Raw genomic sequence first — 22731 nt, 5'->3', positions numbered from 1 at the left:
TTTTCTTGCCTGTTATTGCCATGGTTACGGTCCCCTGAGTCACGCTGGTTTTATGCAAAATTATGCTACTGAAATTATGCAAGCATGCATGCATGTAGTCCATGTTTGTAGGTGGCAAATTAAGGAAAGGGCTAAGTTATAACTAGTGAGATTTGTCTCCATAATGACATCAAAGTCGGTAAAAATCCCTTTTGTACTGAGTAACAGTAAGATTTTTTTTTTCAATTGGTAATATCTCTGAAACTAGGAGAAATCCAGAAAAGTGTATATGACATTTTAGTCTTAATGGGATCAGGAGGATATGCTGTTAAAATCTCTCGCAACGTTAATTTAGAACTTAATACACGTGTAACCCCTATTAGTTTACAGAAACTTTTCAAACCAGAATCCACAGAATTTACTAGTAAAGTTTCATCCTGTGTATCGACACGGGGCAAACACTCCCGATTATTGCGACCTAGTTGCTTCGCACTTAATAAACAGCCCTTGTTTGTTTTATAACAACAACAAACCTCACTTTGTTTATTTGTAAACAAGAGCGGTAAATACCTACTCGGTTCCGCAACTTCATCTTAGGACCTCAACACACGGATCGGTACACGCGCGTCCAATGAGATCGCTACTATCACACGGAGAGTAAGCGTTAGAGATGCGTAAGCGTATCGGTATACGCGCGTCCAATGAGATCGCTGCAAGAACAAATGGAACGTAAGCGTAAGGGACTATGACGCGCGCCTCAAGCGACGCGGGCGCTATATCGTCACTACTTTGAAAAAATCTCGTATCTCACGCTGCTCCTCAAAGTTAAAACGCAGTAAGTCTATATGCATTCCATACATACTTACTACAATTTTCTTTTCATTGACAGACGAAGATACAAGTTTTTTTTAAAGTAGTGACGATATGCAGGGTTGAAAGAAAAGGATATTTATATGTGACAGGTTGCCAGCCCATCGCCCACACCACAATGGGACCCATATCCCACAGTCGACTTCTACGACAACTACGGGAGGAAAGGGGGTGGTGAAATTCTGAACTCGTCTGAATATCGATTCTAGTTAAATTTTAATCAGGACTAATGAAAATTTGATATTGCTTTGATGGTACGACGGTTTTCGATCAGATTGTTCCAAGAATTGAAACGCTGTACGAAAAATCCTTCCCAATTTCAGATCTTTTAATAAACGAAGCGTGAGCCCTTGAGGATACAAAAATTTAACTGTATATTTTTGATCCCCGACGTAAAAAAGACGGGGTGTCATAAATTTGACGTGTATGTCTGTCTGTTTGTCTGTCTGTGTGTGTCTGTCTGTGGCATCGTATAGCACCCGAACGGATAAATCGATTTCGATTTAGTTTTTTTTTTGTTTGAAAGCAGAGTTAGTCGAGAGTGTTCTTAGCCATTTTTCATGAAAATCGGTCCACTATGTCGCGGTCGGGGTTTTTTTCAAAATTTTAATTTTGTGGTTAGGTTATTCTACATGCGATTTCGTGTCAAAAGACGCAATTTTCTGTGTACCTAGAATTTTTGCAACGTGCACGGTGTGTATTCAATTAAGTTAAAAAAAAAAATCACAATCCGGACGCATTCGTACCGAAATAAAGGAAAAGGAACATGCAAAAGCTACCGCGTTCCTGTGTCAATTGCCTGGAATAAATCGCTATTTGACATTCAGGCCGCTCAGCCGAGGCTCAAATTGAGGATATTTTATGCAAAAACTGAAACAATTTGCTCCGATCTTTTAAAAAAGGTCGTTAATGTCAGCGAAGTAACTACCATGCAAATTATTTCCATTTTTACTCTCCATTATAACGAAGTGAGGCGAGATGATTAATTATCACACGGTATCGCCGTCAGATATATCTGACCTGCCAAAACTCTCATAAATATCGGAACGCACTTTAACTTCTTCACAATTAGAGGAGTGTTCCCATATTTTCGAAAGCTTAGGCAGCTCATATATATTTAATGGCAACTGTACCAGTTGCAGTTTATATCTATAATGTGCTACGAGTGATTAAATATTGATTTTGTCCTTTTTCCGTCGCGTTTTATCGGATTGGGTATTGAATCAGTGAACGATTACTGCCGAACAAACTGGGCTGACAAAATAAATCTCATCTATAAAATAAACAGTTTCCCGTTTTATTTATTTCACCCGCAGTTAGCAAAACACAATAATATCCGAGATTTCATTTACTGGGAATATTGCGTACTGTTCTAGATATAGAGATCGAACCGGGAAATAATATTTGGTTATTGTTATTGCATATCAATGTAGATATTGACTATTATTGGCTATGGGAAACAGATATTACCCAGTGTTTGGTTTACCTCTATAAATTCCATGAATTGCGATATGCAAACATTTTATACTGATAAAAAGCAAATTTAAAGACGTTTATTAAACGGAGCAAGAGCGTTGCTTACTGTTGTATCCATACTTTCATACTAATATTATAAATGGGAAAGTGTGTGTGTCTGTTTGTTTGTCCGTCTTTCACGGCAAAACGGAGCGACAAATTGACGTGATTTTTTAAGTGGAGATAGTTGAAGGGTTGGAAGGTGTTATAGGCTATTTTTTGTCTCTTTCTAACGCGAGCGAAGCCGCGGGAAAAAGCTAGTAATTAAAATATTAAAAAAAATAACGTATAGTTTCATAGATAGCGGTGAGAGCTTCCTACTTTCAATTGAGACTTTTAGAGGTCGTGGTTTAAAATCGTACCTATATTACCAGTTAATTGCTTGGTGAAGGAAACTTCGAGAGGAAACCAAACAAAACTCATTTAAATCTAATTTCCCCACGGGGTTGGAAGCACTTGTGACAGTTGCTTTGGTAAAAACAAGTGCTTACGCCAATCCTGAGAAAGCTATCCAAGGCTCAGTAAAACGTGGCAATGCTAGCAATAACGATGATTTAAAAAGAAAATATGAAACTTCATCCATACTAATATTATATACATGGGAAAGTGTATGTCTGTTTGTTTCTTCGTCTTTCACGGCAAAATGGAGCGACGAATTGACGTGATTTAAGTGGAGATAGTTGAAGGGATGGAGAGTGACATAGGCTACTTTTTCTCTCCTTCTAACCCCCACTTCCCTAGAATGGAGGGTGGAAGTTTGTATAAAGAATTCCGCAATTTTCGAACTTAACGTGAGCGAAGCCGCGGGTGAAAGCTAGTAAATTATAATTCGTCACCAGCCCTTAATAAATTTAAATCGTCCTCAAACAGCTTTTCCATAACTAAGTTGTGAAATCCTCGAATTTTTATTAGGTATTCAAGAAAATGTAACTTCAGGCCGCGAAAATTGTAAACGGATAAGGGGGAAAAAATTAAACTTTTCCTGGGTCTTAATAAATCTCTGTGGAGTCCGACGGAGGCCTAATGCGATATTTATCGTTCGACTAATAGAAACAAACACTTGGCGCAATAAATAGCCCCATAAAATATACGGAATGGTTCGCTCTGTGCTTTTTAAAACCCACATTATAGGTTCTGGAGGTTTCCGTGTAGGAAAAGTTGAGTTAGTTTTTTTTTTCTAGGTACATATTATAAACTGATCGGCGACTGACCCTAATTCCCTAATAACCCATTCCTAGCACACAGTCTAAGCCCGTGTAGGTGAACGCGTACTATGCTTGTATGAGTGAAATATGGACTGTATTTATTTATTTATTTATTTATTTAAACTTTATTGCACAATATAACAAATAAAGTACAAATGGCGGACTTAATGCCTAATGACATTCTCTACCAGTCAACCAACAGGCTAAACAGAAAGAGTAGTGGGTGCAGGCTTTAAAAAAAAAGGTAACTGAAAATGAAACATAAATGTAGCAAATAATACATATTGTCAATAATAAACTATACACACATAAATATCTATAAAATTACATAAACTTACATATATATATATACATATATATACTACATATTTTATGTACCCAGTGCAAAGAATACTATGCCTACGATAAACAAATTAACCAGTGAGCTTGTCAAAAAAATGCTTGCGCAACATGCGCTTAAATGAGAGCTTAGTTTGCGCCTTTCTGATCTCAAGCGGAAGATCATTCCAAAGCCGGATCGCCTGAACGGTAAAGGAGTTAGAGACAAATCCAGTACGGTGAGAAGGAACTGCAAGCTTGAGACTACGGGATTCGCGAAGAGTGCAACCTGTTCGGGCGGTTATGAAATTAAATCTAGATCTGAGATAGTCTGGCGCACACGGATCAAATAACACAGAGTATAATGTGGAGAGAATTCGCAAGGACCTCCGTTCCCGGACAGGAAGCCAGTTCAGTCGACGGCGATATGTAGATATGTGGTCATATTTACGAAGTCCGAAAATAAAACGTATCCCGTTATTAAGAAGCCGATCTAGTCTGTTTAGAGACACTTCTGTGATATTCGTGTAACACACATCAGCATAATCTACAATAGGTAATACGAGAGCTTGAACAAGTAAAACCTTAGTGCAGATAGGAAGGAAATTTTTAAACCGGTATAAAGCTCTAAGTGTATTGGTGACCCGATGACATATGTCAGAAACCTGCGGCTCCCACGTCAGGCCGCTGTCAAAAATCAACCCAAGGTTCCTCACTTGCGATGCCAGTGGTACAGGTATGTTTTCATACACAATAGGAGACAAGTGAGTAAGGTCAGCCGTAGAGAGTAAACGGGGGCTTCCTAATATAATGGCCTGGCATTTGGACGGATTAACCGAAATACCAAAACTCCGAGACCAAACACAGATGCGATGCAAGTCCTCGTTAATTTTCGTTATGGCACAATCCAAATCGTCAATGCTACTGTGAGTGTACAATTGCAAATCATCAGCGTAAAGATGGTGAGAGCATGCAATATGCGGCGCAATCATATTAATAAAAGCGGAAAATAGAAGCGGAGACAGTATGCCGCCCTGTGGGACACCGGAAGTGAGGTCACACCAGTCAGAAAACGAGGAGCCGTCTACGCGAACCATCTGACGCCGATCTTGAAGATATGAAGCGAACCATTTAGCTGTTGGTGATGATACATTTAAGTGCTTTAAAACAGCTAATAAGAGGTCGTGATCAACTGCATTAAATGCGTTTGAAAAATCGATCAACACCAAAACCGTCAGCTGTGTGGACTCCATGGCTAGCCTTACATCCTCAACGATTTTAAGCAATGCGGTGGTAGTACTGTGACCTGGGCGAAAACCTGACTGAAATGGAGTGAGAACATGGTTGGAGTAGATATGAGCTGATAATTGTTTGTGTACAACGGCTTCCAGGACTTTCGACAAAAAAGGGAGAATTGAAATGGGCCGGAAATCTTTGAATGTGCTGGGATTAGAAACTTTTGGCAACGGAATAATATGTGCTTTACGCCACAACGACGGAAAAATCCCAGTTGAAAGTGAGAAGTTTATAACATGGGTTATAATTGGGAGAATACATTCCAGAATGCATATTAACATAAATCTACTAACATCGTCGCAGCCTACAGCATTGGACTTAATAGAGCTAATTACTTTAGCAATCTCATCATCGGTGGCCAACGTAAAAGAGAAACTTGCATTACAGGGGCAGGGCAAAGCGGAAATGAGAGAGAGACTATGAGACTTAGTTACAGGATCTAATGTAGAAGATTTAGAGAAATGAGAGTTCAGGTCATTTAGAGAAAAAGAGGAAAAGGACACGGCCTAACTCTTTTGTTTACCAACCCCGATCGAATTTAAAAATTTCCACGTTTCCTTAGGCGACGAAGGAACGATGTTATTGAAAATATGTTGGCGCTTCGCTACTCTCACCATCTGATTACACCGATTCCTTGCTATCTTATACAGGCACCAATTTTCCTCCGAACGAACCCGTTTATATTTTTGAAATGCCTTATCCCGCCTAGTCATGGCCATGCGAACCCCATTTGTAATCCAAAGCGCGGGTGGGCGCTTTAGTCTTACCGAACGAATGGGCGCATGAGCATCATAGAGCTTTACTATACTACTACTTAAAGCCAATACCGCCTCATCCACTGACTCTGCCGACAGCACCGCTGACCAGTCCTCTCTACGTGCATCTTCACGTAAAGCTTCCATGTCAAGCCTCGCAAAGCTGCGAAGTCGTAAATAAATGCAAGGAGGTTTTGGAGGTTTAATCTGGTAACTTAAAAAGATTAAATCGTGTCGTGAGAAACCTGGGGCTAGTAATTGACCGCATTTTTTTACATGTTCAACAGATGAAGTACAGATAAGATCAAGCCAGGAGTCTGATGCGTCAACATTGTGATGAGTGGGTTGGAGCGGAAGGACATTTAGAGCAGCTGCTTTCAAAATTAAGTTTAGCCTACGTGTCCTATTGTTTTCCTTCAAAAGGTCTGTGTTAAAGTCTCCCATGATCACTTGATGACTATACTCAGTGCTGAGAGAGGAGAGAACAGTATCAAGAGCATCAAAGTAATCAACGGCTGGGGGACAATATACCACTCCGAGAGCTGCCTTAGTGCCTCTAACATTAATTTCTAAAAACAGATGTTCCAAGGAACCAGAATATTGAGACGGGGAGGAAGATAGAATTTTGAAGGAAATATCACTGCGGAGGTATATGGCAACACCACCGCCACCTTTGCCTGTACGGTCATTCCGCAGTAACACGTAGCCGGGAAGGCCATACGAAGTAGAAGGAAGATTGGGTTTGAACCAGGATTCCGAGACAAGGATGGCATGTACATTACAAGAAGTGAAAGTGTCTAGAAAGTCGTTATAGTGACTGGGTAAACTTTGTGCATTTATGTGACATATGTTAAGTAATTTGTGTTCGTTTTGAAAAGTTCGTTTGATGCAGTCGCCTAACGTGTCCGGTTCAGATGAATTAGTGTCAACGGAGTGGAATGATAAGGACATGTCGCAAGCAGAATGGTAAAACTCATCGTCTTCGTCATCGTCGGTCATAGTAATTTACACTAGTGGGTACATAAAATACTAAATAAATACAAATAAAAAAAATATAAGTATGAAGTGCAAAATAGCACAGATAGCCGAGATTCTATTCTAAATTTAATTGGTTCTGTTTACCCTGCCAGTCGGCCCTTTACACACACAAAATAAAAATAAAAATCAATATAAAGTGCACAAAATAAAATAAACAGGGGTAGGAAAAGCAAATTAATTATAAAACTAAAGAAGCACCAAAGTGCATATACAAATGTAAAGAAAAAAAATCAATAAGCAGTTACGAAACGCAACTATAGACTATGACACATTGTCAGTTTGACATTTGACAAGCGTGTGAAAGATCCATCAAAACAATCGAAAATAAATTAAAGCTGAAGACGGTAGATCTTTAGAGTTATACAAAAATGTTAACTAAAAACAAGTGACGATAATCTAAAATACCCCATGTAGAATTGAAAGGTTATATTTTCATCTTCCTACTTGCTAATCATATAAGGAAAAGGAAACAAGCATACATAACCGCCAGAAACAATGTGAAATTGAATTAAACTTGTTTTACAATACTCATTTCCTCTTCTTGCCTGGGATGTTTGTCGACGCTGTTGCCGTAGCCAGCGCCGCAGGTGCCGGCGCAGGTCCCTCCGGAGCTGTTCCCTCCGGAGCCTCCGGCGGGGCTGGGGCTTCGGAAACCTTGGGTTGCATGGGCCTAGATGGGACTACAGGGTCGTGCTGGGACTTCAAGACTTCAAGTTGATCTTCACTGGACAACCGCACCTTCTTTCCATCCGTCAATTTTATAAAGATGTTACCATCTGTAGTCCACACCTTGCGAGTGCCAAAATGTCTTCGTGCTTCTATGAATAATGACTGACGCTGCTTAGTGAGGATCTCAGTGAGAACAAATGATGAGCCCTTTAAAGCTTTCTTATTTGCCCAGGCAGAGTTACGCAGCTTCAGGTCATTAAATCGGACTAAAACTGGCCTTGAATGGCTACTGTTTACCGAGGCTGATTGCATACCAAGCCTATAACAAACCAAGATGGATTCTTGCGACACTGAGTGCAGGGAGAGTTTATTTTGGCATACATCAGTTACCTTGCTAACAAGATTCTCGCCGGCCTCCTCCGGTATACCATTAAAAAGTAAAAATTTCTTCCGATGCCGCATTTCAATGGAGTCAACGGTACTGCTGACAGCATCAATTTGTCTTCTCAGAAGATCCAGCATAGATAACATATGCACCTTGAAGCTGTTCACTTCTTTGGTCAGACTGGCGATAGTTGGATGTGTATGCGGAGATGCTGTCTTAAGCGCCGCCTCTAGCTCCATAAACCGCTGTGTAAATTTGGTCTCCAGGTCCTTTTGAGCCTCCTTGATGCTACTTAAGCCATCCATGATCAGCTGATTTGTGTTGATAAAAAGTGACAAGTGACAGTGCAGTTCTTAGGTGAAAAGGTCGACAGGCAGGTCAGTAGCAATATTTCACCTTATTGTCATGGAAAATATTTCCCTACACAATATGTAACGTCAATACTTAGTTTATAAGTAATTTCCACCAAAAAAAACTATTTTAAATAATTAAATTAAAATAAAATAAATTCTGTAAACAGAAGTGACATGTATTACTTTCTATGCCTACCCGCCGAAATTCATTGACTGTACGCGTTTTTGACAGGCGGTAACTGTGAGGTAATTGAGAGGGGGTGGGCAGCACTTTCAGCGGGGAGCGGAAGTGGCCATACTGTACGATAGTACCCTTTACTATACTGTGACAGAGTCTAAGATGGAGCTCACCGATTCAGTATTCATTCTTATTTTAGAACTAGGTAATTAAACTTAAAATTAGATCCTCTAGAAAGTCTATCACAACTTGCCTTGTCGCGCGCGAGTCCATGCTTGAAGTCGCGCTTGATGTATGGACTCGCGCGCGACAAGGCAAGTTGTGCTAAAGGGTCTGGAACTATTAAATTCGAACTCTCCGCAAAGTTGACCAAATAAATCAGATTTTCAGTACAGATGGTGTTTTTTTTACGCACTAGTGCGAGAAGTGGTTCACTATATGCCAAGTCGAAACTTTGAAGGCTCATCTGTACTGAAAAACGTCGTACGATACACGTGCAAAAAAGAAATTCGTAACTCGTGTCGTTTAATTTATCGCCACTCGTTTCGAACTTCCTTTTTTACGCACTTGTATCGTAATGTACTATTTCAGTACAGATGGTGTTTTTTTACGCACTAGTGCGAGAAGTGGTTCATTATATGCCAGATCGAAACTTCAGAGGGCCGTCTGTACTGAAAAACGTCGTCGCACGTGTATGCGAAAAGGAAATTCGTAACTCGTGTCGATTTAAAAGACTCCCTTCGGTCGTGTTTTAATTTATCGCCACTCATTTCGAACTTCCTTTTTAACCCCCGACGCAAAAACGAAGGGTGTTATAAGTTTGTCGTGTCTGTCTGTGTGTTTGTCTGTCTGTCTGTCTGTCTGTCTGTCTGTGTGTGTGTCTGTCTGTGGCATCGTAGCTCCCGAACGGATGAACCAATTTAGATTTATTTTTTTCTGTTTGGAAACTGAATTAGTCGGGAGTGTTCTTAGCCATGTTTCATGAAAATCGGTCTACTATGTCGCGGTCGGGGGTTTTTTCAAAACTTTAATTTTCTGGTTAGGTTATTACTGCACTTATATCGTAATGTCAGTACTATCACACCTCGGACACTGGCGATCAAATATATGAAAGAGGCGCGTTCCTAGCACACAGTCTAAACTCGTGTAGGTGAACGAAACGTAACCGAAAGGGGGTGGGCGGCAGTTTCAGCGGGGAGCGGAAGTGGCCATTCTGTACGATAGTACTCTTTATTATACTGTGGTACTATTCTATAATAAAATTTATTATTCTTTCATTTTTAGGTGGCGGTCGAAGGCGAGCGGCTACGGCGCTTGCGCGAGCGCGTAGAGGCGCAGGAGTTGAAGTTGCGCCGGTTACGGGCGCTACGCGGCCAGCTGGACAGGAACAAGCAGGCGAATATCGCTCTTAGTGAGTACTATATAATGTTTACATTACAATATTATCAGTATGTATGTGATGACCAGTGTGCTTAGCAGAATACACAAACGCCCAGGAAACGCTCAAGATTTCGCTTCGCAGAAATGCCATTCGGCTACGGGGCCAGAGATTTTTTATTATTATCAGAGATCGGATTTTTGTGCGTCATCTCATACTAAAAGTCATTAAAATGACATAAGTCACTAAGAATGTCGCAAATCCGTCCGATCTCTGATTATTATTAATGGGCTTACTCTTGGCCACAGACAATTGGGCGTCATTTTTTTGACGTATTCGAAATAATGAACCTTATGTAGTCCAATCACTGGACTCCGACTCTGGTTTTGCGAGTGGAAACTGAAGTGGTCGCAGTTTCGAAACCGACGGTCATTTTCTTTAAGTTCAAAGGAATATTAATATTTTTTCCCTCACTAGCTCGGAAACACGTGTTTTGTCCTTTAATACCAGCGGGTAAAAACGCATTTTATCCACTAGTGGGTAAAGTAATTTGACCTTGAATAAAGTCAAATTAACTGCTTTAAAATTGATAAAAGTAGGTGAATCTTGTAATAAAGATGATTTACCACCTGTGGAACTACTACTGGAAGCAGTGATAAACGCATTTTTTGCATAGTGAGGGGAAAAGTATTGTGTTGCACTCGGCGGGTACAAATGTATTTTACTTCTTGTGTGTTAAAAAACTCGCAAGTTCAGGATTCTATTCTCGAACCACTCGCTTCGCTCGTGGTTCAACTATAGCATCCTTTCACTTACTCGTTTTTCAATTCCACACTCGGCGTTAAAATACAACTTTGTCCCCTTGTATAACAAATAACTATTTTACGATATAGCTTTTTATAAAAAAATATTACACTGTATTTACATAAGTATAATCAAAAAGTAGATACATCGATTTTTGTTAATCCGGCTGCCTAAGTTAGTCCAAACTTGAAGTGGTGCTAGATGTTATTGACTCGCGCGCAGGCAGCCCAGGCAGGCAAGTTGTGCTTCCTGGCAGGCAAGCAACCATGCTTTGCGCTTGCGTGCTTTAAACGATATAAGGTCAGGCCGTCTTATTATGATTTAGGCCGCACTATATTTAAGACGCTACGGGAGCAAAAATGCTGAAATGGAAAGGATTCCCCCTTTCAATTTGGGAATTTCAGTTAAATATACGTGTTATTAACTAGATTTATCGAAAAAAATGTCCATTAAGAACAACTCAAAAGATATTGCTCTATTGATATCGCTCTCGACTGTTTCCTCCTTCAAAAATTATTTAAACGGAACAAAATTTGAGAATCTGAAAACAATGAAGTAATCTGTGTCGGACCGTTTTGATTTTTTGGCTAATTGTTACCGATTGCCTGTGTGGTGACGGGTTAAGAATTTCACCACCCCCTTTCTTCCCGTGGGTGTCGTAGAAGGCGACTGTGGGATATGGGTTAAATTGTGGTGTAGGCGAGAGGCTGGCAACCTGTCACTGCAATGCCACAGTTTAGTTTTCTTTTAACCCCTTATTTGCCAAGAGTGGCCTTGAAGCTTTAGTAGTTTCATGTGCTCTGCCTACCCCTTTATGGGATACAGGCGTGATTGTATGTATGTATGTATGTATGTTGTTACCGATCTTGAGTACACTCCTTTTTTTGAGCCATATTGTAAAAGGCCGTTTTTAGAAATGTTTGATTGGCTCTAGCGTCTTTTAAAATAAAAATAGCAAAAAAATCAAAACGATCCGACACAGATAAAAATAATAATAATCTGTGTTGAAAAAATCATTGCTCTATCTTTAAAAAACCAGGGAGGAAATAGTCGAGAGCGTTAGTATGCAGAATTGACCTGTATCGTATCGTCTTAAGTGCGATATAGACGTACCAATGCGATAAAGTTTATCGAACTAGTATTCTACGCCCGCTTGAGTGCCAATTGTATGGACCTTAATAATCTCTATTTGCTAGGAAACAACAATATGTAAACGAAAATATAGACAAGCTATTTTATCGTTATTAGGTTTTACAAATAAGTCTAAAGTTAGCCGGATGCCAATCAAAGTCAGTTTCAAATTGGTGTTGTGTTCACGAAAGACTAATTGTTTACGTTCAATTCTGCTGGTCGCTTTTGGCGTCCAGGTTTCGAAAACCTTTTTTAACTTTTAAAATGCAATATAAAAGTTTTTACGAGCGAAAAAGTGGTTAGCGTTCGGTCAGGAGGGTGCAATAATTGTCATTTTCGTGTTGGGTAAACAAATAATGATACGCACGTTAGCGTAGTGTATTGGTCTCAAAGGAAATATTTTTTACTCATATATATGAATATAATATGGAATGGTTATTAACTGTATAAGGTACAGCGGGGCAAATCTCGACTGGGGGTCAATTGTAACTAATCCATTTTTAGGGTTCCGTAGTCAACTAGGAACCCTTATAGTTTCGCCATGTCTGTCTGTCCGTCCGTCCGTCCGTCCATCCGTCCGTCCGTCCGTCCGTCCGTCCGTCCGTCCGCGGATAATCTCAGTAACCGTTAGCACTAGAAAGCTGAAATTTGATACCAATATTTATATCAATCACGCCAACAAAGTGCAAAAATAAAAAATGGAAAAAAATGTTTTATTAGGGTACCCCCCCTACATGTAAAGTGGGGGCTGATATTTTTTTCATTCCAACCCCAACGTGTGATATATTGTTGGATAGGTATTTAAAAATGAATAAGGGTTTACTAAGATCGTTTTTTGATAATATTAATATTTTCAGAAATAATCGCTCCTAAAGGAAAAAAAAGTGCGTCCCCCCCCTCTAACTTTTGAACCGTATGTTTAAAAAATATGAAAAAAATCACAAAAGTAGAACTTTATAAAGACTTTCTAGGAAAATTGTTTTGAACTTGATAGGTTCAGTAGTTTTTGAGAGAAATACGGAAAACTACGGAACCCTACACTGAGCGTGGCCCGACACGCTCTTGGCCGGTTTTTTCTATTATTACACTATATAATGTTGAGTTATACATGTATCTATTGAACACGCCTACGATATATAACCGGTGGCCAGAAAGCGATAGGGATAGCTTGCGATAGGGACGCACCGATGCCGTAAAGTTTATCGCACTAGTGTGCTACGGCCGCAGGTCAGTGCCATTGGATAAGTAGTGCGATATATAGTCAGTTTTTATGGAAAGAAGGCATTTAGGGTAAAGCTAATTTGATGGTGTCATATGCATTGCGATTTTGTTGTAATCACGTTTTCGGAAAAAATATAAAATCCAGAAATGTGCTTACGAAAAAAAAGAATAATGTGTTGAAATTTAATTTATCGCACGGTGTTCCGTCGAAAAGTTACATCATGTTTTTGCGGCCATACAAGAATTTGAATTACTTTAGAGTCTGTTTTAAAAGCTGCAGGAATATTAAATACACATTATAAGTGAAACTAAATGAAGGGATGCGCCATTGAAAAAATTGTGTTTGATTTTTTCCCATACTAACGTGGGCCATTATTGCACTTATATCGTTAATCTTGTACCTATCGCTAAAAATCGTCGCGTCTTTTTTATTAAAAAAGGTGACATCCAATCTACCAAATAATGAAAGCCCCATCCTGGTTCACTTCCACTCCCAAAGTCCAATTTCCTTTAGCTTAGATGTAGATCATTTAGTGAATTCGTATGGAAAAAATAGAAAAGATATAACAAAATATCAAAAAGATGGGTTTCTCAACAAGGCCAAGCCCACTTAAAATAATAACGATGTTCCTACACAAAAATAACGAGTTACCTCGTTAGTTTTTGTCGGATAGAGAAGTCTCTTGATCTCTTGGTTACTCTAAATGTTCGGATTTTTTGAATTTTAATCAAACATGACTGTGGCTTATCTAGGATTGATTCTTACTTAGGTTAAATATAAAAATAATGCAATTATGTTTAATATAAAATTCTTAAACTTTCATGCACTTATTTAGGTATATGATATTCGTAACTCCACACATTATTCTAAATATAAATCTCACCTGAAGTTTAATTTCTCATTCCTGCTGAAAATGTATAAAAAAACGTTACAGTTTCGATTCGACCAACCACATAACCCCTACAATCGCAAAGAAAAACAACCCCGTTTTTTATTTCGCTCGCAACGTGCATTATAAAAAGAGCTACAAAACTTCATGTATTCCGAAGGTGCAGCACCCCTGGAGATGTAATACCAGGCGTGGGAAACATTTTATTTTTTATGTGTTGAGAATATCTGTGCCGTGTTAAAATGATTCCTGTGTTCCTCCGTTTACATATTAGTGTTAATAGATAAAAAGCGATACAAAACTTCGTATTTACCAGAGGTACAGTACCCCTGGTTATATAATGAAATCTGTGCTATGCTAAAACTATTACCATATGTTTCCTTTAGAATTAAGGCTTTCTGTAGATATTTATTACTTAGATATACATACATAACATAAGCGTCAATAGATAAAAAGAGATTTAAAAAATCGTGTATACCGAAGGTGCACTACCTCTGGTGATGTAATTCCACGCGTCGCAAACCTTTATTTCGCGTGCATTTAGTATATTCTGTGCCGCGCTAAAATGATTCCTATGTTCGGTTTAATCCTCTTATTATGGCGCTGGTGGAAGCGCTGACTCGACGTGCTACATTAGGTTGAGCTTAATGATATTAATTCATTTGTATTACTACTATAGTTATATGTAGATTATATACAGGCACAATAAATTAATTTATCTTAATATTGTATTGGGGAGCGTCCACTTTCCGAGTGGGGTTTGAATTGAGGCAATGCACTCATCGAAAGCATCTCAACATTTTGGAAACAAAATTATTTGAGACAAAAAGAAGCGCTGGCTGGACGTCGTGAGAGAGGACATGTGAGAAAACTATCTCACGTCACGCCTAAAGCTGAGTTTAGACGTGCAAGTTATTGCTGCAAGTTTTGAGACGCAACTATAGGTAAGAGTGAGTGGCAAATATCTGCATCTCTTTCTTGCATATGCTTCTGTTTCAAAACTTGCTGCAATAACTTGCACGTCTAAACTCAGCTTTAGGATAACGAAGACCGGGCGAAGTGGAGAAGATTGAGCAGGAAAGCGGACCCTGGCGCTACGCCGGGAAAACACTAGGTTGAAGAAGAAGAAGAAAAAATATAGTTTATGAGATATTAAAAATATAGTTTATATGTACTTAACACAGCAAAAGGGAATGTACAAGTTTCTAATGGGGTGGCAACGCGCATGTGACACTGTTTGAGTTGCAGGCGTCCATAGGTTACGGTGACCGCTTTACATCAGGCGGGCCGTATACTTGTTTGCCACCGACGTAGTATAAAAAAAAAAAATAATTTTAGAGATAAAGCAAGGCAGGTGAGGTCAAATTATTAATGTTCTTCTTACATAGAAAAGGGATAGTGTCAATTAGGGTCGGTTCCACCTAACTTTTTGTCACCGAATTTAGCGTTCGCTAAGTTTTTTGTGACGATGATGTGTGGTTGATGCAACTGATCCTAAATGTTTCAGATTAGGCCTTAGCTGACTGATGGAGCAGTTAGTACATAGGCATCCATTTTGTATCTGATAAACTTTAAATAAACAAAGATTAATAAATTGTCATATGCTCAAAATATCTATTCCACAAACGGTCACCTATGTTTAGTTTTTTAATACAGGATGAGCACAGATATTTGTTCCTGAGTCATGGATGTTTTCTATGTATATAAGTATGTATTTATCTATTTAAGTATGTATATCATCGCTTAGCACCCATAGTACAAGCTTTGCTTAGTTTGGGGCTAAGTTGATCTGTGTAAGTAAGGTGTCCCCAATATCCCCAATATTAATAGATTTAATAATACAAAATATAAGTACTTAATATAAGTGCTACTGTCGAAGAAAAAGTTATTTTGTGTTTGTCAGCGTTACCGTGGCGATGGCGGCAATCAATAGCGCCCATCTATTATTTAACAGACAACCCGAACACATGTTCCTTTCTACACGAGTTCGACTTACGGCCCAATTCGAACACGTGAAACATCCGCCCGAATAGAATATTAACTATATTGAGATATTTCGGTGAAAGTTGTAAACTGAAATAAACGTTGCCTACGGCTGGAATCGAACCAGCGTCCACTGTTATTGCGGCTGGTGCCTTAACCTTTCGACCACATGGTCATGGTGGCTCAAGACGAAAAAAATAATTTGATTTCTTTTAACACTTCTAATAGTAAATAGGTAAAATTTAGTCATATAGTAGGAACTACATATTTGGGCTCCTTGGTTGATGCCTGCTATATTTGATGATAATTGTATGTACATAAATTGGATAATATGTCTCTCCGCCTTAGGCCCAGAGTCCACTATCATAATATTCATAATTATATTTACCATAGAAATATGATCATAAGCAACATGCCGCCCTTTTTCTTCACGTTGCAGAAAAAGGGAGGCATACAGACCTAACTATAATCTATTTCTATGATAAACATATGATTATGTACTATCGGCCTTACTGTCAAATAAGACGTATCTTCAACTTCATTTTTAACAGTGAAATTTCCGATTCATATTGTATCTGGAGTTAATATTTAACATATCTCAAATTTCGGATTAGAGCGTAAAAGACTAAGGCACGTGTCAAATCGTGATATGGCGTATTTTAGTTTGTTGCGTGAAACAACGTTATTTGAGGTTATTTATACAATCAAATTGTATCAAGTTTTTTCATGGATAAAACAGATTACCACTTTATTTTGTATCAGGTTCGCTTTATCTAATATTTATTATTGAAAACCGCCAGTTTTGCTTACATCAATGGAATTTAATAATGAACAGCGGCTTGCTTTTCTCGCAGCTTCAAGGGACTGTAGCTTTAAAGATTATACTAAATTTTATTGGCGTTCCGTGGTATAGGTTTTGACAGACAGACGGTCGAACAACAAAGTGATACTATTAAGGGTTCCATTTCTTCTTTTGATGTACGGGACCTTAAAGGTGAATCCACGTAAAAGTAACGTGAGTCATGACTTCATTGAGTGTTTATTTGAACTACAGCTGCAAATGAAAGAACCTATGCATATATCGAGAAAGTAACACGTATTTAGAGATAGATTATCACTTGAATAAATGAAACATGCCATAAAATCGTGACTCATGTTACTTTTGCCGCGGATTGACCCTTAAAACAATACTAGTTTTATCAAAAACGTCGATTTATTAAGTACATATATAGGTGAGAAACTTAAGAAAGTCACCTGTTGTATGTGTGAGTGACGTGTTCGAATAGGCGTTTGTTATGTTTGTGTTACTAATTTTAAATATGTGTTCTATTTCACTCACGCATACAACAAGTGACTTTCTTAAGTTTTTTACCTATACCTACATGTACGTCATAATAACGACGTACCCAAACTCCCTCGATTTGTATCGTTTAAGAATTGCGACTGCGACTTCCATGTGGGCCCTCAAACATCAATAATGGCTGCCACCGAACGGAGATAAAAATAATGCCCGATAAGGACGTCGGCACATCATTTATGGGCTTAAAATGTAATACATGTCGGTACGACAATCTTGTAACAAGATTGGAGATTAAGCTCCTGATTTTATGACGGAAAATCGTAGAAAACATTAGGGTAATAATGTTATGATCTCAAATCTAATAGTACATTACGATACAAGTGCGTAAAAAAGGAAGTTCGAAACGAGTGGCGATAAATTAAAACACGACCGAAGGGAGTGTTTTAAATCGACACGAGTTACGCTTTTCGCACGTGTATCGTACGACGTTTTTCAGTACAGATGAGCCTATGAAGTTTCGACCTGGCATATAATTAACCACTTCTCGCACTAGTGCGTAAAAAAAAACACCATCTGTACTGAAAAATATATTAAAGAAAGAGCTTAGCTTTAGTTATCGTAACGTAAGACTCTTATAGGTCTAGCCGTGGAAAAATCAATCATTCCCTTTTACAAACAATGATGGCGGTGTTCTCTCCTTGTATATATGAAAATATAGTGCTATGAATTCACACAGATTTATAGCCCCATAAATAAGGCAACTTCGTATTGGAAACTGCCATTAGAAAGTGTGTTATAAGAGAATCACGTAAATTTAAAGATGATATGTAGGTACACGGGCGAATTTATCAATGGATTCACTCATAATTTCTCCAAGCAATTTTGCAGCTCACTGTACGTACAGTCGCATCGTAAGTAGCGTATCAAATAACTCTTAAAGTAACTACCAATACCAATAAACGTTTTATTTATATTTAGGAAAGTAAATTACGATGTCAGATACTTTTAGCGCGTTCCTTCATCCGCTACTATTGATGCTCATTCTATAAGAGACTATCCACACTCAGGCGACGCATGTCTTAAGACGCGGAACGGACGTCAGCGCCACGCCGCCTGAATGTAATTTAAAAACATCTCCGTAAGTGCATTTTGTATAAGAAGGACGTAAAGCTGAGTTTAGACCAGCAAGTTATTGCTGCAGGTTTTGAGACGCAACTATAGGTAAGAGTGAGTGGCAAATGTCTGCATCTCTTTCTTGCATATACTTCTGTCTCAAAACTTGCAGCAATAACTTGCACGTCTAAACTCAGCTTAAGACGCGCCCCAGGCGACTCGCTGACGTCCGTTTCCCGTCTTAAGACATGCGTCGCCTGAGTGTGGGTTGCCGCTAACTGGGACAGTGATGAACAAGACCTTTTAAATGTTTACCTCATTATTTCTAGATCTGATAATTATAGTTATGTAATAACACGGTCACTGGTTTTACATTCTATTACATTCTAATCTCCGAATCCCATTGGCAATAATGGCAATAGGCGTATCAGTCATTGAGCCGGAATAATTGGTCTAAATGCTTCTCGCGTCTGTTTTGGCTGACCGGAATTCCTGATACCGCAAATTTGGTAGTAGTAGTACCTAGTAAACACTTTATTGCTCAGAACAAATTACCAATTCTACTACTATGTATATGGGCGATAAAGAGGCTAGATGTTACGATAGTAATGGTTTGCGGTAAAGCGTTTAACGTTTTTTGGAGTATATAAATCTTTTGTCTTAAACATCGTATGAAATGTTGTCATTACGTTCGTTAAAATAGGCTTCAAAGTGTTGCAGCCGGCGCAACTTGACACTTTCATCCCAGCGTCAGTAATGTACTATTTTAGAGAACGTCTAAGCGATATTTCGCTCATGCTTATCATCATTTAAGCAAAATACAACACGTAATAAATTATAGTTAAACAGCCAAAATATCTAAATACAAATTGCAATAATTGCATTTTAAATATTATATTGTAAGTAGATATTAAAAAAAAAAACACAAGTCATTCACAAAATCGAGGTTGAAAATCTAGTGAAATAGCAAACGACGATGATGATAGAAGATAATTAAGAAGTGTAAAAAAAGTTCAGAAACATAATTTGGGTAAACACTAAACATTTTATTACGCGGGCTGTTGATGCGTCACAAAAAGTCCTGAATCCCAGCAGACCAACGAAAACCAACGTATTTACACTTTTTAGCATTTTGTGTGTCCGCCAAAAACTCACCAATTTCAGCAGGAAATTCTTGCCAAGGAGAGAATTAAAGTAGAATTAGACTATTTAAGTCAACTGGCAACTGCCAGGACTGCCTGATAAACGAACATAATCTGGTGAAAATGTGCAATGTCTTTATCAAGCTTTTGCCACGACTGTCTGCCAAAAATAATAAGTGGTATTTCCGTTTTTACTATTTCGAGAAGTGGTTGTTTCAACTGTTGATGTAGAATAAATGTCATTAATGATAGGGCGCTTATTTTTCGAACGTTGAATCGGATGACAATATTCCCCGAAACATGTGAATGTCATAATCGGATGACCATAGTAATTTTATATAATTTTCCGATAGTAAATGTAATTTAACATACTCATTATTTTAGAGAATAATAATAAAGCTCACCCTACGCTTAATACTTTAACCATTTAAGTGACAAAACTAAGTGTAAACACGAAGCTCAAGCGATACAAGTACTTTAAAGGATACAAGTCATACAAGACGATGCCGATGCTGAAGTTCAATCCGAAGCGTACAGTATTAAATAAAGAACGTATCTTTGGTCGTCGCGGTGAAAAAATAGGTAGTATTTGAACTCTATACTCATGGCAAAAATATAATAGCTTAAAAATATTACTACTCTTTGTCATAGAAAAGGGACGACCGTATCAATGCGCAATTTTTTCCGACTCCCACTAAATTTCATCATTAGACAGGTTTGCAGGCATTTTTCAACTTTCTAGTGTCGTGAATTATCTAAATAAGCGTTCTCAGTATGCTCAATGAACCACCCCGCTCAGAAAGTGACAATGACGCTCTTATTTTTACTTCAAAATTCCATTCTTCTACGAAAAAATAAACCGCGATATAGTTATTGAAGCAGCAGTAGTGAAATGCTACTTAATGTCTATCAATGGTGGTCTAAGTATGGCCCGCAGGCCAAGTCCGGCCCGCGAAAGGATTTTATGCGGCCCGCTACCTGTCCTTTAAAATAGTGTGTGATATGGCCAGCACTGTAGTGAAAATGCATTTTTGGTGTAAACCTGGTCTCTAAAATTCCTTCAAATTTTGCCCCGCTATGAAAAAAAATTGCCCACCACTGTTTAAAATAAAATAGATACAAAATACTGGTTGCAACTAATCTTATTGTTCTTGAATGGGAATCCTATCACAAGAACATTTTGCTTGGTCATTCCGTGACAATTCTGCAGTTTAGCCGCCCGCTTGCATCGCTGTCAAATCGATATTACTCTAGTTGACACTTCCATTACCGGTCTGCTGATAGCCTAGTCCTGGATAGGGTTGCCACATTGTTGCAGAATTAGGTTTTTTTAATTATAAAAGGGTTCCTCTTGGCCACAGACTAGCCAAAGGCAAAGACGTTTGGCGTGATGAAGTGAGCTCGCCCAGAAGATGCCTGTTCACCCTAGATTTGAAGGTTGCCAGTGTGGTAGTTAGATGAGCATCATTAAAAAGAGTTTCTCATGTTAAATGAATATATTCATAAAATTCTTGAACAAAGAAGAAATCATAGTTCGTCCTTTAAAGGGGCTGTTACAACACTGGTGGCAACACAATTGCCAGCAATTGACATACCATTGCACTAAAGCAATATAACGGTAGATATATACCCTATTCCGTGTTCTGAATAATTATGACAACCCTACTCTAGTGGAATAAACGCATTATTCTGTTCTATTAGCACAGAAAGTTATTATAAGTAAGGGCTTTTTGGCTTATGTCTGCCTTACTTGCGCGATTCTCTGTGGAATCTTTTTTTTGCCATTAGGATGAAGAAGTTTACGCGACTTAACCCACATACATCTTTAGTTCTGTAGGCGGCCAAGACGCTACAGGAGCGAAAATGCTAAAATGGGAAGGAGGTCCCTTTCAATTTGGGAATTTTAGTTAAATATACTAGCGTTATTAACTAGATTTATAGAAAAAAAATTGTCCATCTAGAACAACTCATTAAAAAGATATTGCGAAAAAATCTTTAAAATCAAGGTTCCGCTCTCGACTTTCCTGCTTCAAAATATGATCAATCGTACCGAAATTTGAGAATCTGAATAACAATCGAATCAACAAGTGTTGGACCGTTTAGGTTTTTTGGCTAATTGTTACTAATTTTGAATATCACACCTTTTTTGCGCCATAATCAATAAGGCCGTTTTTGGAAAAATCATTACTCTATCTTCAAAAACCAGGGAGGAAATATTCGAGAGCGTTTGTATGGAGAATTGACCCCTCCTGTATCGTCTTAACTCTTGTCAAATAGCTCCGCTACAATGAGTTATATTAATATTATAGGGAATTATTTAACTTACCTTTGAAACATGTTTCGAGCCATGATTAGAACAATGGTCTTGAAATGGTCTCCAACGATAACGTCATTTAACGTCACATACCCAACGTTGCTAACATATTTTTATTAGACTGATATTGATATAGACCGTGATTACCTTTTTCTGATTTTTGTCGAGCTCCCGATATTTCGACGCAGTTGCATGCATCGATCACGGAAAACTGACGTAAGTCTATGAAAATAACCGTGAATCATTCAAAATTTTAACACATTTGTTTTTAATAGTCAATTAAATTAAATTACCTGCACATCCATATCACAATAAATCTGTCACTGGTCTACCAATTCGTTATACCATAGTCATAATTTAAAGTGTCGCAATCATCATTGAAAGATCGCTTAATTAAATTTCGTAAAGTCACCATCAGATATATCAGAGCGTCCGTTGTACTCAAAATATTTGAACACGCATTCTGAAGCTGCGTTTTCACTCAGTGTTCTGAGTAGTGAGTATTATATTCTTTGGTTCTGAGCGAGCATTCGTTCGTTCATTCGCAGATGTAAACACATGACTTCCATACATTTATCGGTGCACGAACGAGCGAATGCTCGCTCACAACTGTGCGTAGCCTGCACAAACGCTCACGAAACGCTGACGATAATATGTCTTTCGTAGCTATCTATTTCTATCGCTCTTTCGCGACAGAGCCAGACTACGTTTCTGCGGCGTTTCGGTGGCGTTTCGCGTCGCAGAAATGCCATTCGGCTACGGGGCCAGAACTGTTCAGAACACTAAGTGAAAACGCAGTTTAACGCCTTAACAATATAAGCGTGTTCATCTATTTGTGAGCACTTTGGCCGTTCCGATATTGATGGCGACTGTTCAACGGTCCATATAGCCCAA

The 22731-nt window shown here is 38.5% G+C and overlaps 1 protein-coding gene across 8 annotated transcripts in view; it reads left to right on the top strand.

Moving 5' to 3' along the window:
• Nucleotides 1-22731, top strand: part of LOC125235409 (apoptosis-stimulating of p53 protein 2) — a 629684-nt gene that overhangs the window by 537468 nt on the left and 69485 nt on the right. For all 8 annotated transcript variants that reach the window (XM_048141963.1, XM_048141966.1, XM_048141964.1 and 5 more), the window contains one exon: nucleotides 9846-9972. In XM_048141963.1, the coding sequence (XP_047997920.1) occupies nucleotides 9846-9972 (127 nt within the window). The remainder of the gene's footprint in view (nucleotides 1-9845; nucleotides 9973-22731) is intronic.

This window comes from Leguminivora glycinivorella, chromosome 17 (genome assembly GCF_023078275.1).
Source record: "Leguminivora glycinivorella isolate SPB_JAAS2020 chromosome 17, LegGlyc_1.1, whole genome shotgun sequence".
In the NCBI taxonomy this organism is placed as follows: Eukaryota; Metazoa; Arthropoda; class Insecta; order Lepidoptera; family Tortricidae; genus Leguminivora; species Leguminivora glycinivorella.
Note: the sequence above shows the minus strand (reverse complement) of the source record. Positions and strands in the feature narration are given on the sequence as shown.